Here is a 16,708-nt window from a genome sequence, read left to right as displayed (position 1 = left end):
GATCGTTTGCAAAAGTAGTACATCGTTGGAAACGGTCGTTTGTACTAGGCTTGACATGCGCATTTCACAATTTCTCCGTGAAACTTCTCATTTCTATGCGCAGGCGCAATAGTTGCTTTACGTGATGTAATGTTCGTTCTAACGATCAGATCGTTACACACCTTTTAAAGCTAACTTTACTTAGGTCGTTTTTTCATCAATTAAAAGTTCGTTCGTCGTTCTCAACGAACGATCGTTGTCGCATGCGTATACGTAGCATTACTCATACTGCATGGAATGGGGTAAAATTGGTCTGTGATCTTTCATTTTCCAAAGACTTTTATCTGATGTGTGTACCCACCTTAAAGTAACTGGCAGGCATAAAATCAAAAAATCAATTCTTTATATTTATCTGTTAAACAAGTAATAAGGATGCTAATCAGGCAATCCAAAAGTTAAAATCTCTATTACTTTTCTTGTTTATAAATGATCATTCCCCAGTCTACCTGACTCCTATTTGGTACATTGCTGCACAAAGGAAGTTGCCTGGCTATCCTGCTGATCATCTGCCTCTAATACCTTTAGCCATAGACCCTGAACAAGCATGCCACAGATCAGGCATTTGACATTTTCATTTCTGACAGTATTAGCTGCATGCTTGTTTCTGGTGTGATTCAGCCACTACTAATGCCAAACAGCAGGGCTGCTAGGCAATTGTACAAAAAGAAATAAATATGGCAGCCTCCGTCACTTCAGTTGTCCTTTAAACATGCTGTGCAATTCATGTGACAAATACCTGTGCTTTTAACCGCTTCCAGACCAGCAGTTAAAATATATGCACCGCTTGTGGCTGTGTGGCTCTGACAGCACGTAGATTTCAACAATTGTCGCTGTGCGGTCCAGCTGGTCTCACCACTCTGTCCCCGCCACAACCCACTCGTCCTGCTGTCCGTATGACAGAAGAGCAGTGTGCAGGGATGCTCTCAAATTAGAAAGTCGAATAGGGTTATTCGAATTCCATCCTACTAATTACTGCAGCTGTGCGGGTGGCCGAGGGGGGGTTAATCTTACCCATCAGGCATCTTCTTCGCTCGTCCCTTGGCGCCTCCCACGCTGCGTTCCATTCCGGCGTCACGTGACTATACACTTCCTCCTTCAACCTGGAAGGAGGAAGTGTATGCAATCACGTGACCACCAGATTGGAACGCAGCGTGGGAGGCGTTGAGGGACGAGCGAAGACGCCTGATGGGTAAGATCAACTCCCCCCCCCTCGGCCACCCGCACAGCTGCAGTAGTTAGTAGGATGAAATTCGAATAACCCTATTCGACTTTCATCCGAATTTGAGAGCATCCCTGGCAGTGTGATCCCATCAGGAGCAGATTTCATTGGCTCCTGACCCTGTCATAACTGTAAGCCAATCCCTTTGGTTTAGATTGATGGACAGCAGGGGTGTAGCAATAGGGGTTGCAGAGGTTGCGACCGCATCGGGGCCCTTGGGCCAGAGGGGCCCCGAAGTGCCCTCCCTCAACTACAGTATTAGCTCTCTATTGGTCCTGTGCTTGTAATAATCACTTCTATAGATACTTTGAATAATGGCATTCATTAACAAACTATTCCCCATCCCCTTCTTGCACCTCTGACACTGTCGTTGCCATTGGCGGGTTTTGGTGCGCCGTATCAATTGTCATGTATAGAGTGCTTGGGGGGGGCCCCTTGTAAAACTTGCATCGGGGCCCACAGCTCCTTAGCTACGCCACTGATGGACAGGTTCAGGAGCCAATCCCTCTCTGCCATTATAGACGGTAGAGAGAGGGATCTGTGGCGTGACCAGTGGGTATTAGTCGGGAGGCGCCGTTTTACTGTACCAGCAGTCATTGGTACTTAAAGTAGCCTTGACCCTTATTAAAAAAAAAAAATCACTGTGCTTCGATGTCAATCACAGCACCTTCCTCTCCCTCTCCCCACCCAAAAATCTTCAACTAGAGCAGAATGTCAAGGAAGGGCAGGGAGGAAGCGTAAGTACTTCCTCCTCTCTGCCCGTTCTCAGGAACGCCCCCTGCAGTCGCCGCTATTTGTTAATATCTGCATAGCACGCTGCGTGCAGTCTTGAGATAATTTAGCTGGGAACGATAGTGTACTTCTACAGCTATAAATACACATTTTCCAGCTAAAATTACCTCAGGACTGCTCACAGTGCAGTTTTTCAGCACGCTGTGCAGATAGGGACGTATAGCGGCGAGTGCCTGAGGACGGGCAGAGAGGAGGAAGTACTGACACTGGTAAATGATGCAAGTGACCTGCCACTAAGCAGTGTGATGCCCAGTAGTTAATAGCTACACATCCACATGCATACACCTTTCACCTGTCACAGTTTATAATGTCTGAAAGCTGTGAAAGTCTATAGCTCCATGATGGACAGGACATGATTGTAGTTAGCCTGACAACTTTGGATGTATTAAGGCAAAGGAACTCAATCTGCAAACTCATCTTAATAAATCAGGCCTTGTGTTTTAAACAGCAGGGTAGAATAGTTTAAAAGTGCCAGCATGCCAGTTTCCCATGGAGAACTTGACCCTCCACGGATATACTGTATATCCAACTGTTTTTATTACATTTACTAGTGGTGGTACAGCATAACAGCCAGCACAATGTTTTGGGCCAGTCGCCCTTTGTCAAGTGCAGATGCTGTGGATTATCTTTGAAAGGCTTGATGGACATCTCTTCCCAGTAGGACTCCCCGCTATATATACACACACACACATTGCCCCGGAGGCCAGTGGACTATTGGTCTACAAACTCTGCCACCCACTGGGAATGGGGTTATATGCCGATCAATCTCTTGGGGCTCAATTCCTCAGCCAGAAGTTTGGAGGCTGATGTGTTGCTGGCCTGTAGTATAGAGTCACATCCTGTTGATATGGAGGGAAGCAGAAGGCCAACGGCATGGCGAATGACAAAGCAAGCAGGGTCCATTAGAGAACAATGCCTTTGGTCTGCACTCGGCTCAGTCATTCTGATGCTTTAGGGCAGGGATGTCAAACCGGTCCTGAGGGCGGAGGTCCTCACACGTTTTGACACAGCTCAAAATTAATTGATGTGTCTGAATAAGGAAAGGTGTGGTCCATCAGATAGAACATATTCCTCTCTTTCTCAGTGCATCCTAAACACTGGCATGGATCTGGTCCTGCAAGTGCTGGAGTTCGACACCTTTAGGGGGTGACCGACCAGGAACCACACTGTACAAGGCTGAAGAATCATACCAGATGATTTATCTGCATGAAATGTGGGTGTGGGGAGATAGATATATATAGATATATATACACATACATACATACATATATATACATATACATATATATATATATCTGGGAGAATGTGCATTTGCACACTCGTCAGGTAATTATAATACAACACAGGAAAGTCTTAATCACGCAACAGTAAAACTTTATTACAAGTTTCTTATTTAACAGAAAGAAAAAAAATCTGAAAAAGGCTTAACGTAAACCTGAGGTGAGAGTGATATGGAAGCTGCCATATTGGTTACTTTTTAAACAATACCAGTTGCCTGGTAGTCCTGCTGATCTATCTGGCAGCAGTAGTGTCTGAAGTACACTAGAAACTAGCATGCAGCTAATCTTGCCAGTTCTGACAATATTGGCAGAAAAACCTGATCTTCTGCATGCTTGTTCAGGGTCTATGGCTAAAAGAATTAGAGGCAGAGAAGCAGCAGGACAGCCTGGCAACTGGTATTGCTTAAAAGGAAAAATATGGCAGCCTCCATAAAACTCTCACCGCAGGTTCACTTTAAATATACTTGGTGGGTTTCTTTAACTTTTGTACCAGTGTTTCAGTATTGGAAAGTAACATAAATAGACATTTTGCATGTCTAAGTGCTTCATTTTTCATGTCGAAAACTGCTCACAAGGCTTTCAGGCGATTAAGTTCTTACAGCATACATCCCATATCCTAGAAAAAAATAGAATACGTATGTAATCAAATAATTTAATGATGCACATACACTTAAAATAATTCATATAGCAATGAACTTTGAACAGATTCATTACAGCCCTTAAAGAGAACCCGAGGCGGGGTTCTTACATCGCAATCCCCATACAGAGGCTGCGTCTGCCTATAGAGCTCAGCCTCTGTTGCTACCGTATTTAACTTCCCCTAAAGCCCCACCCCTGCGCGCTGCGAGAGCCCATAAAACACAGCCGCGCTACGCGGCCGTGTTTACCTCACTAATGTCAGTCTCCGCTCTCCCCTGCCTCCTGAATCGCTCCGGTCCCCCACCCGCGTCCCTTCCCTCCAATCAGCGGCGAGGGAAGGGACGTGAGCGGGGACCGGAGCGATTCAGGAGGCGGGGGAGAGCGGAGACTGACATTAGTGAGGTAAACATGGCCGCATAGCGCGGCTGTGATTAATGGGGTCTCACAGCGCGCAGGAGGGGCTTTGGAGGAAGCTACATAGCAACAGAGGCTGGGCTCTATAGGCAGACAAAGCCTCTGTATGGGAATTGCGATGTAAGAACCCCGCCTCGGGTTCTCTTTAAAGTGGGATGGTCAGCCACAAAAAATTCCATTTACCCACTGCTCTGTGTTTATTATGCAGCCTGCAAGCTAATATAATCCTGTATTGCAAGCATTCCAATCTAATCATAAATGTTTCTGCTGTAATAAATCTTATCTCAGTGAACCTGGCTCTATTTGGTACATTGCCGAGGAGAAGAAAGTTTGTCATCTCCCCTCCACCTTCCCATGGATTGGCTGAGGTCACTTCAGTGTGACAAGGCTGAGAAGGGAAAGCTGCTGAAATCTGATCTATGTGGTGCTCACGTGTTTACAAAGCAAGCTAGATATGACAGTGCAGTTTCTAGGAAGAAAAAGTGTAAGGGAGAAAATGACATCCAGATTGGCTTCAGTTAGAAATAGTAAAAATGGAAAATGCCAGGAACAGTTCTATTTACTATATAAAACCCACTGAAAATCAAAATGTGGACAGTACGTGTTACGCAAGTATAACAAGTAATTATCTACGTATGTGGGTTTTATTTCCTGCGATAGTACAGCTGTCTAAAAAGTGGATGGCAGATTTGGGGAGGAGAATCAGCAGGTGGTGTTCAGCTAGAACAGTAGATCTTAGAAGAGGATAGAAATCATCAGGGGACTCCTACGCTGCTACCTTAAGGCGGCTTTCACATTAAGACGTTACAGGCGCACGTTAGTGCAGCCTGTAACGCAGCCCCACCGCACAGTAATGAAAAATCAATGGGCTGTTCACAGTGCCCACATTGCGTTACATTGTAACGCAGCACATCAGTTGAGAGTGCTGCATGCTGTGCGTTATGTGCAGCTAAGCCGCGTTAGACTGTGCGCACATGCTCAGTAGTGTTGGGGAGGAGTGGAGAGCGGCCAGGCACATGGCTAATTAATATTCACTGCACGGTGTGACGTGCAGTGTTTACTTCCTGGAGCGGCCGCTCTGTGCGGAGATTGGCCGGGCGGGACCACGTGATGCCGCATGCGTCCAAGAGTACGCATCACGGACGCCACAGTGAGCTGCACAACGCGGCTCACGTTATGTGCCCTATAACGTTCCCTAAACGCAACGTCCTGGTGTGTAAGTAGCCTAAATCTGTCATGAATGATCATGTCAGACAATGAAAATCTGGTATGTGCATAGCTTAAAGTGGATCCGAGGTGAACTTTTACTCATTGCATAATTGTGTTCCTTTCCTATTGTTTAAAGGGCATTCAAGCCAAATACTTTTTTGTTTTAATACTCTAATTCCCTATAAACTAAATAAACCACGCCCACAGGTTTTCAGAGAGCCTTGGCAGTAGCAAGGGCTCATGGGAGCTCAGTCTGGGCAGGTGGAGGAGAAGGTGTTACTAGCCAGAGATTTCAGAGGCAGAGGTGGGGAGGGAGATTAGGTTTTTTTCCACAGGCTTAGTGATCAAGATACAGATAAGCTTACCTCTGTGTAATGTTTACAAACAACATGGCTGCTGTCGTATCACAGGAAGAAATAATCATTTTCTATTAAAGCTGTTTGCAGCTAAATTTGCTGTGTAAACTATCTAAACTTTAGAGAAGATATATAGACAAGTAACTTGTTATAGTTAGTTTCTCATCTCGGATCCGCTTTAACCAGTTGAAGCTTCATGAGGTTAAAATAAAGCTGGCCATACACTGGCCCGATTTGCGCCCGTTTCGACAGCAGATTCGATCACTGGGATCGAATCTGCTGCCAATCATTCGCGCTAAACACACCCGCCGATCCGATTTCCTCCCGAAATCGGATCGGTCCGTCGATCGCGGCGTGCGGGAAATTACCGTCGATCGCCCGTGGGTAGGGAGCGCGTCGTTATCGGCGGCCAATCCGATCAGGTATACATTACCTGACGCTGGCTCCCGGGCATCTTCTCCACGCTGCACCGCTCTGTTCCTGCTTCCATCCCAGCGTACATGAACTTCCTGTGTCACTCCAGTGACCAGGAAATTCATATAGAGGGCGCTCTATTTGAACTTCCTGGTCACGGAGTGACACAGTGTACGCTGGGATGCGGTGCGGGACCATTCGATTTTCTGCTCGACCCTCTTATCTTCCACTCGCTTCTCTTATCTTTTTCCATTGACTTCTATAAGAAATCGAGCGGAAACTAATCGAGCGGAACATCGGACATGTCGGAATTTTATCATCGAAGGCATCTATCGGAACGATTCTTACAAAAAACATATTGTGTAATCCCAGCATTTGGAACAGACAAATGTACCAATTAGGTAGTGTATACGATGTGTTACTAATAAATTATCAAAACAAAAGAACTGTTTAAATAAACAGGAGAGATAGACAAATAAAATGTGTGGGTTTAATGTACAATAGGACTGTTTATATTAAAGCTATAATGTATGAAAGTGGATAAATTGTGTATTTTTTTCCCTTTTTTCATTTTAAAATGCATAGAAAATAAGGTAATTACTGAAAACAACTAGTTGTTTTCAGTAATTACCTTATTTTCTATGCATTTTAAATTCTCTCTCTCTCTCTCTATATATATATATATATATCTCTATATCTCTATCTCTCTATCTCTCTATCTACACACACACATCTATCTATCTATCTATCTATCTATCTATCTATCTATCTATCTATCTATCTATCTATCTATATCTATATATAAATATATAATTTAGTGGTGATAGTTATTGATAAAGTTGTTGCTAAAGTAATCAGAACTGAGCTGAACTGTGAAAATGACCAGGGACAAAATGGTCAAGGTCCAATTTACCTTGATGCCTGACTGCAGTGGGATGACCGCTTGTCAACTGCTGTTGACAGCCATGCATTTTTTGGGTAGCTGGAAACATTTGCTATAGGGGATGGTGGTACAGTGCTTCAAGGGTACTGTACTAACATGAGTGTGTGCAGTGTACGCCAGACATTACATACGATGGCTTTAAACTTTCCAGTTCAAGTTTATGCCAACAGATCTCCCACTTGGTTTCAGTAAAAAGGCAACCAAGCGTTAGGTTGATCAGCAGCACTGTTTAAGCATCCAAGTAAACTAGCTCTGAACAGCGCAACACTAACCAGCCACAACACAAAAGCAACCTGCATTCATTTTCCATGTAGCCATGTACTGTATTTAAGATAGAATATTAAGTCTTACAATTCCAATATCCTCCGCTTTGACGAGGAGTCATCCTTTTCTCCATTGCTTTCTTGTTTTTGAAACCTTCGTATCTCTTTGCCATTTGTACCAACTCGTCAGGCACCTCCTGTGAAGTAAGTAAACAGTGTAAGTGCACGGCAATCGGACTACTCAAAACATGCCAAGGAGATTAAAGGTTAACTGTAGAGTAGCAGCAGACACTAGTTCTGGTTGTCTCATTATGGTTCACTATAAAGATCGAGCACCGTTTCTGATAAGGACACAGATACTGGTCAATACTGGTGAGGGAATAAGTGGTTATGGCAATATCTAATGTCAGACTGCTTCTGTTTTTCAACGCTAAATGCTTGCACACAGATTTATGAATTCACTGCCTGTCAGCTGCTCCTGTCCACCCACCAGGCATTTTCTAGTGCTCAGCACAGGTGACCCCACCTAATGGAGTTGCATCTGAGCATGTGACATGACACTTTTTTGCCGCATGGTAGCGCTGCCGTGTATCAGCGCTTGACACGCATAGTGTTATAATTGCTGCCATTTGGCTGAGTTTTAATTGCACCCGAATTAGCATTTTACATGTCCATGGAAATGAGAACTAAAACAAATAGCCTCTTCGAAGTGTAACTGCTGCGCATAAAATCAAAAATTCTTTATTTTTATCTGGTAAACAAGTAATAAGGATGCTAAAGTAAAAAAAAAAAAAATCACCTTTCTTGGTGATAAAATGTTCATGCCCCAGATTACCTGACTCTTATTTGGTACACTGCCGCACATAGGAAGTTGCAGGGCATGCTGGGTTGTCTTCTTTTTTGCTTCTTTACTTTTCTCACAGACTTAATATTGGTAACTACCATGCGCTGGAGGGATTTCCCCAACACTTAAGCAGCGTGTATGACAGAGGGATCCCTCAAACCCTCAGGTAGTGTTGAATAGTTACAATTATAAACGTCTAACACGCGCTCCTGAGAACAGTTCACTTTATTTTTAAGTCAATTAAAAATGTAAAATGAAAATACATATACAAACAGGAGTATCATACCCCAATCCATTCATCCATTACACTCCGTTCCTTCATACACACCACTGAAGGGCCCTTCAGAAAATATTCAATAAAGATTATAAAAATATAAAAAAATATAAAAAAGTGTGTGTATACACAGGTTTCCTCAGAGTTTGGCGGATGTAGTACTTCCCAGTATGTATGAGTCCTTCCCCAGCAACTATCTATATAAATATATGAGGCTTGATAAGGACTCAGATCAACCTGACAACCGTTCTAGTGGACCGCCCCCATTCATATTCGGTGTTCCAGATACGGAATATAGATATTAGTCAGATCAATTGCTTAGCCCAGGGTTGTGCAAGTAACAGTCCTATGTGCGGATCCTTATACACTCCACATACCCTTCCTGGTAGTTCAATCGTTTAACCTGGAGCTCCGTTGCAGTCCAGTTCCCTTAGTGTTCTCACGCTGGCCTCCTGGTGTAGCGCGCGTCACTTCCGCTCTGAAGATACAGATCTTCAATCACCACACTTCCTGCTCAGCGTGACTCTCGTGTGCGTTGGCTGTAATTTCTCGGGTGACGTCACCACTCGCAAACAGACCTCTGGATCTTTCTGTATAGGTAACCGCTGCGCGCTTCCGCGGTATACCTCGTCCACGGTCTCTGCTGCCAACCAGTAAGATAAAGATAGAAACCTCTACGCGTTTCTGCCAAAATACGTTGGCCTTCTTCAGGAGGATTTGAGAGTCTTGAGTTGCACTATATTTCACTTCCTATATACTATCATTCCGGAACGTCCGGCCCCATGTTAATGGGGTCAAGGGTCAATGTCCACATAATGGGGTGTTGTCTTAAAGGTTAAAATAGTGACAATTCCTCATATCACTACCGATTACCCACTACATTCTCCAGAAATGGGTATATTTAATATAAAATCCACCAAAATGAACCAAAATGAAATAAAAAACCACAAACATTTACATTCATACAGATAAAATTCATATAGAACCATATGGATTCCGTCCTCATTGCTTTCCCTCATACTCTTAATAAAACAATCTCCTGAATACTCCCATGTAGTCACCCACTCTTCCCCAAACAGCAGTGTGGTATTCACAACACTCTCATATAGCCCATTCACCCAATTACTTAAAACTCCATGAGTACAGTCTGTTCAAAAAAAAGCGAACAATTCCATCTCACTATTCAAGCCCTTAGGAGATGGAATTGTTCGCTTTTTTTTGAACAGAATTGAATGTGAGGAACAGTAGGGAGGAGTGTCATTTTTAGGTAATAGTGATTATGGATTGGTATGATGGGGGGTGGGGTGTATGGGGTTAACTGAGTGTCCCCCCCTTTTTTACCTAACCACCTGATCAGTCTGAAATCCCCCCGTAACTAGAATAATTGATAGCTACTGTACTCATGGAGTTTTAAGTAATTGGGTGAATGGGCTATATGAGAGTGTTGTGAATACCGCACTGCTGTTTGGGGAAGAGTGGGTGACTACATGGGAGTGACTACATGGGAGTATTCAGGAGATTGTTTTATTAAGAGTATGAGGGAAAGCAATGAGGACGGAATCCATATGGTTCTATATGAATTTTATCTGTATGAATGTAAATGTTTGTGGTTTTTTATTTCATTTTGGTTCATTTTGGTGGATTTTATATTAAATATACCCATTTCTTGAGAATGTAGTGGGTAATCGGTAGTGATATGAGGAATTGTCACTATTTTAACCTTTAAGACAACACCCCATTATGTGGACATTGACCCTTGACCCCATTAACATGGGGCCGGACGTTCCGGAATGATAGTATATAGGAAGTGAAATATAGTGCAACTCAAGACTCTCAAATCCTCCTGAAGAAGGCCAACGCATTTTGGCAGAAACGCGTAGAGGTTTCTATCTTTATCTTACTGGTTGGCAGCAGAGACCGTGGACGAGGTATACCGCGGAAGCGCGCAGCGGTTACCTATACAGAAAGATCCAGAGGTCTGTTTGCGAGTGGTGACGTCACCCGAGAAATTACAGCCAACGCACACGAGAGTCACGCTGAGCAGGAAGTGTGGTGATTGAAGATCTGTATCTTCAGAGCGGAAGTGACGCGCGCTACACCAGGAGGCCAGCGTGAGAACACTAAGGGAACTGGACTGCAACGGAGCTCCAGGTTAAACGATTGAACTACCAGGAAGGGTATGTGGAGTGTATAAGGATCCGCACATAGGACTGTTACTTGCACAACCCTGGGCTAAGCAATTGATCTGACTAATATCTATATTCCGTATCTGGAACACCGAATATGAATGGGGGCGGTCCACTAGAACGGTTGTCAGGTTGATCTGAGTCCTTATCAAGCCTCATATATTTATATAGATAGTTGCTGGGGAAGGACTCATACATACTGGGAAGTACTACATCCGCCAAACTCTGAGGAAACCTGTGTATACACACACTTTTTTATATTTTTTTATATTTTTATAATCTTTATTGAATATTTTCTGAAGGGCCCTTCAGTGGTGTGTATGAAGGAACGGAGTGTAATGGATGAATGGATTGGGGTATGATACTCCTGTTTGTATATGTATTTTCATTTTACATTTTTAATTGACTTAAAAATAAAGTGAACTGTTCTCAGGAGCGCGTGTTAGACGTTTATAATTGTAACTTTTCTCACAGACTTATCTAACGCAGCCTGATTAGGTGAATCCTCGCGCCCCCCCTTTTCCCCCTCCCATACCTCTGCTCCTCTCTGATTGGCCAATATTTCTCATACGGAGACAATTCACTGTCTATTGCAGAGCTGGTTGGGAGTGCCTGAAGACTGGGAGGAGGGCAGGTAATGCATACACAATCAGGCAGAGGAGACTAAGGGAGGAAATGACGTCAGGACTAGCTTCAGAATAGACAAAGTTAAAATGGAGAATCCTAAAAATGATTTTTTCTTTTTTACTATAGAAAAAAAAAAAATCACTAAAATCAAAATGTGGACAGTGCAATACATGCATTATGTAAGTAGAGCAAGTAATTATCTACTTATATATGTGTTTTTTCCTGAGATAGTAAGGCTGACAGCTCTTTAAAAAAAAAGAAACAGGAAGAAGCACGCGCGCGTTATTTTATGTACATGAACATGAAATTACAATTTTTTCCTCCGTTGGAGTTCCATTCACCTATGACTTATTTTTTTTGCAAATAGCAGTAAGTAAAGTCCCCAGTTGGGGTGACTGATACTTCTGCACCATACCAAGAAAAGGCCTTTTCTATAATTTGCAATGCCTGTCAGCCAAACCCACACGTGGAGTTTTTTCACTGGTGATCCTCCCTAGCGGTATGGACAGATATATATGTCCATAAAAACACGTGCATATACATAAATGTGCATACACATCAATACTCTCCTGCACTGTATACTAGACCCTTGCTTGACACATTTTGGCAAGTTGCAGGAAAAAAAAAAGTTTTAAAAATAAATTTTATCACTTTTCGCACAGAAATCCTGGGAAAATTGAACACCAGGGAGGTTAATAATGTTCACAACTGGGGGGAAAAAAATAAAACCCACAATATATTTTTAGATTTAATACCACTAAAATCCCTGCAACATCATATAACTGCTTTTGGAGGTGCACTGAAACATATTACCACTGGCAGCAAGTTAGCAATGCAGAAAATATAAAAGAGGTTGTATAGGCAAAATAGCTCGACACACTGCAAAGGGTGACCTTTATAAGAAGTGTGCAATCTGTTCTTACCTGATTTGCCCGCGCCAATATAGCTATTAGCTCTGCAGCATGTTTCCAGTCGTTTCTACAGAACAGGGTAATCGATTCACCTTCACGTCTGTTAAAAACAAAATAGATTTAAGTTTTATTTGCAATAAAGCTTTCCATAGAATTCTTCTCTTTTGCTGGCCATACACAGATATTGTACTGCAGCCATGTTACATGATCGATGAATATATGAAAATCAAACAGGCAATTTACTTTATATAGGATTCTATTAGACCAAAATCGCACTTTGAAAAACACTGAATTAAACATACTCAGATTTAAATTGGCAGACTATGCTCAACTCCATCACAGTGATTATGAGTGGTATTGTAATTGTGTATCCAGCATTAGAGTTCATTGGAAGACATAGCATATGCCGGTTCACCCAGCATCAGGCTCTACCCCCTCAGATTACCAGCAGTAATGGCTCAGGAAATCCACAGCAACTAAGCACAAAGTCAAACAACACTTAAAAATAAAAGACAAACGCCTAAGGTCTCGTTCACATCATACACGTTGCCATGCGCATTTCGGCAGTGCCTATAGTGCGCAACTCGCAAGAAGTGGACAGTAGTTCTGCCGCTACCCTTAATTAGCGCTGTACTATCACACTGCTGCATGCATTTTTCTGGAAGTTCATCAGTGACCCATTCACTGTAATGAATGGAATCAGCAGCGCAGATGGCGTGTGATCGTACGTGTTTCGATCGCTTGGCCATCTGCGCAAAATGATGTGAACTAGGCCTATGCCATGGCCCTGGGAGACGGGACATTTTTATATAGCTTTTTTTCTTGGCAGGGTATGCAGAATCTGTACCTCAAGACCTATGTATTAAATGATTCAGTTTCAGTATCCAATCTTCCATATAATAGAAATGATGATGCTGTGTTTAAAGAGAACCATAGACAAAGCACCCTCATGTATTTTACCATATATATCAGTGGGAACATTAGAGAAAACACCTACCCTGCTTCCTGTTTCATTCTTCACTGCTCAGCCTGCTTCTAATCAACCCTGATAAAATCCACGACTGAGCATTCAGTCTGGCTTTGCTGGGGAATCATAGCGGAGACTGTCTTTTCAAGCCCAAGCCTGCCCCCTTGTAGCTCTGCTATTATGACTCAGCTATAATGATTCTTCAACAAAGCCAGACTGAATGCTCAGTCGGGGATTTTATCAGGGTTGATTAGAAGCAGGCCGAGCAGCGAAGAATAAAACAGGAAGCAGGGTAGGTGTTTTCTCTAGTGTTCCTACTAATATATATGGTTCAATACATGAGGGTGCTTTGTCTCTGGTCCACTTTAAAGAGAATCTGTATTGTTAATCGCACAAAAGTAAACATACCAGTGCGTTAGGGGACATCTATTACCATCTGTCACAATTTTGCCGCATTAAAAGTGGTTAAAACAGTTTTAAAAAGTTTGTTTATAAACAAACAAAATGGCCACCAAAACAGGAAGTAGGTTGATGTACAGTATGTCCACACATAGAAAATACATTCATACACACGCAGGCTGTATACACCCTTCCTTTTGAATCTCAAGAGATCATTTGTGTGTTTCTTTCCCCCTGCAGCTATCTTCCACTGAAGTGTCAGGCTGTTTCTTACTGCAGAGTGCAGACAGCTCTGCCTGTATGTAATTCCTCAGTATGTGAAAGCCCAGCCAGCTCAGAGGAGGATTTATCCAGCTTGTAAAAGATGAGAGAAGAGAGAAGCTGTCCTAATCTAAATAATACACAGGCAGTGTGCAGAGAGGGGCCTGGAGGGGGGAGATGCATCACAGAACCACAACACTGAAGAACTTGGCAGCCTTCCAGACACAGGCTGACAAGTCTGACAAGAGAGAGATAAGTTGATTTATTACAGAGATGGTGATAGTAGAACGTGCTGCAGTAAGCCAGAACACATTAGAATAGCTTTTGGAACTTGTAGGATGATAAAAAAACAGGATGAAGTTTTTGTTACGGAGTCTCTTTAAGGCTGTGTCTTAAGTCATCATACATTTAGTTCTGACAACTTTTGTATTTATACTCTCCATGTAACTTTTTTTTTTGTAAAATGAGAATATGGAAGATGGCAGTAATTGGCAAATGCCTGGGGGGTTGTGCTGGCCCAAGGTAGCAGCTGTGAACTGAGCAATGCAGTCAGTCATAACAGCCAATCTGCATTATTGATGTGCGGGACTGTGACTGCACGTCCATATTCCTCATGTTACATGTGTAACTTCAGGTAGCCTTTAAAATTACACGAAATAAACAGTAATACACACACATCTGGTTTAAAAAAAAAAAAAAAAAAAAAAAAAAAAGTTGTGAATTCAGCAAAATAAGTGTACCAACCCTGCTCTGCCTGTACGTCCAACTCTATGAACATATTCCTCGACATTACGAGGAAAATCATAGTTAAACACATGTGTAACATCATGTACATCTAGCCCACGGGATGCCAGGTCTGTCGCTACAATCATCTGTAATTTACCTGGGGGAGAGAATTTAAAAAAAAAAGCATTAGAAGAAAAAAAAATTAAAACATGAAGATTTAACTTTTGCCACACACTTACTAGAATACATAACTTTGCCAATATTAGAAGTATTGTGACAGCATAGTCTACAGCACTTTCAAGAGGACCCCAAAGCATACTAGTACACCAATTTTTCTTCCCCAAAACTGCCCAGAGAGACTAGCAGGGACATGAAAGTGAGTCCCACTATAACACAGCATTGTGAATTGCTCTACATGCCCTGTAAAAGCACAGCAGAAAAAAAATGCTATGAAAGTCAACACTACATTCAATAGAATGTTTTTGTCATTCACCATACCTAAAGGGGCCCACAGATTACTCGACTTGGTGGCAGATTGACTATTCGATTCAATAAAAATCAGATGAAAATAGGTGCAGCAAAGAGCATGCCATTCAATGATGCAACCAATTTCATGCAGAAATCGGTCACATGTATTAATCAGACATGTTTGAAAATCTCAGGCCGACATGCTCAATGGGGTGTGCGGCAGTAATGGTGTTTAATAATTGTTACTGAACGTGTCGGGAACCCCCAGGCTGCCGTCTCCCCTAGTGCGTTATGTCCCCTAGGTGACTACCAGCATATAGTAAGTGGGCCGTGTGTGAAGTCATACGCGTCCCACATGCTATAACACTAGTAACCACATAGGGGCGCAAATGAGGAAGGCAGATGGTAAACTAACCGCACGGGGCACCAGGGTACAGAGCTGACAAGCTCAAGTTGCATGCTTGTTTCTGGTGTAATTCAGACACTACTGCAGCCAAGTAGATCAGCAGGGCTGCAAGGTAACTGGTATTGTTTGAGGCAGGGAACACACTAAACAAACGCTAGCGTTGCGGAAAACGCAGCGAAAATGCACATAATGCAAGTCAATGGGCCGCATGTAAAAACGCATACATTTGCGTTTTGCAATGAGCGGTTTTAAAAACTCAAAAACGCAACAAAGTCAATGGTGACGCAGAGGTATTGCGTTTTACATGCTTTTTTGTTTAAAAAAAAACAACAACAAGTTTCATGATGTATTTCAGCTTTCTATTGACATCCTAGTGATTTGCATAAAACGCATATAAAAAAAAAAAAAAAAACACGCAAAACACATGCGTTTTGTAAACGCATGTGTGGGGGGGGGGGGAAACAAAAACGCACATAAAAAAACACACGCAGTAAAAAAACGCGACCTTTCCCACGCTGCCATGTGGCCAGACAGAGGACAAAATGAAGAGGGTGGGGGGAAAGGATTGCGTTAGCATATAATTAGGTATATAGCAATGTTAAATCAAACCTCTGATTATTGAGATAGATAGAAGTATTTCCAGTACTTGTATGCAGCTTGCAAAAGGGTCACTTAAATGTACCTTATGCCAATTTTTGTAGTTATTCCAGGCAAGTCTGACTTATTTGCATCTCACAGACCATTTCTACTGGCGATTAAGAAGTGGACTGGTGCCATCTAACTCATGCCATCTACTCAGTCAGTGCATGGCCAACAAAGCTTCTAGCACAATCAAGCCTGTGGAACCTCCCTCCCCTTCAGTTTGAAGCCAATCACACACACACACACATCCAATTTTGATTGGCCTATTTTACCAACTTACTGTAGTGTGAGAGCTTACCTACACAATCTGTTCTTAGTATTCAAAAGCTGTCGGCCCCCACACTACATGGAGGTTGTAAAATTGGTCTGATTGGCCAATAAAAATGTGATGTGTGTGTGTGTGTGTGGGGGGGGGGGAATCTATCTGGC

General features: G+C 42.7%; 1 protein-coding gene across 1 annotated transcript in view; it reads right to left on the bottom strand.

Moving 5' to 3' along the window:
• Nucleotides 1-3,407: 3,407 nt before the first annotated feature.
• LOC137570672 (probable ATP-dependent RNA helicase DDX43) overlaps nucleotides 3,408-16,708 on the bottom strand; it is a 41,056-nt gene continuing 27,755 nt past the window's right edge. The window contains exons 14-17 of the mRNA XM_068279373.1: nucleotides 14,782-14,920; nucleotides 12,423-12,510; nucleotides 7,657-7,765; nucleotides 3,408-3,946 (exon numbers count right to left, since the gene is read on the bottom strand). Coding sequence (XP_068135474.1) covers nucleotides 3,945-3,946; nucleotides 7,657-7,765; nucleotides 12,423-12,510; nucleotides 14,782-14,920 — 338 coding nt within the window. The 3' untranslated portion in view covers nucleotides 3,408-3,944. The remainder of the gene's footprint in view (nucleotides 3,947-7,656; nucleotides 7,766-12,422; nucleotides 12,511-14,781; nucleotides 14,921-16,708) is intronic.

Source organism: Hyperolius riggenbachi, chromosome 4 (assembly GCF_040937935.1).
Source record: "Hyperolius riggenbachi isolate aHypRig1 chromosome 4, aHypRig1.pri, whole genome shotgun sequence".
Lineage (NCBI taxonomy): Eukaryota > Metazoa > Chordata > Amphibia > Anura > Hyperoliidae > Hyperolius > Hyperolius riggenbachi.
This window is presented reverse-complemented; position numbering and strand designations above follow the sequence as displayed.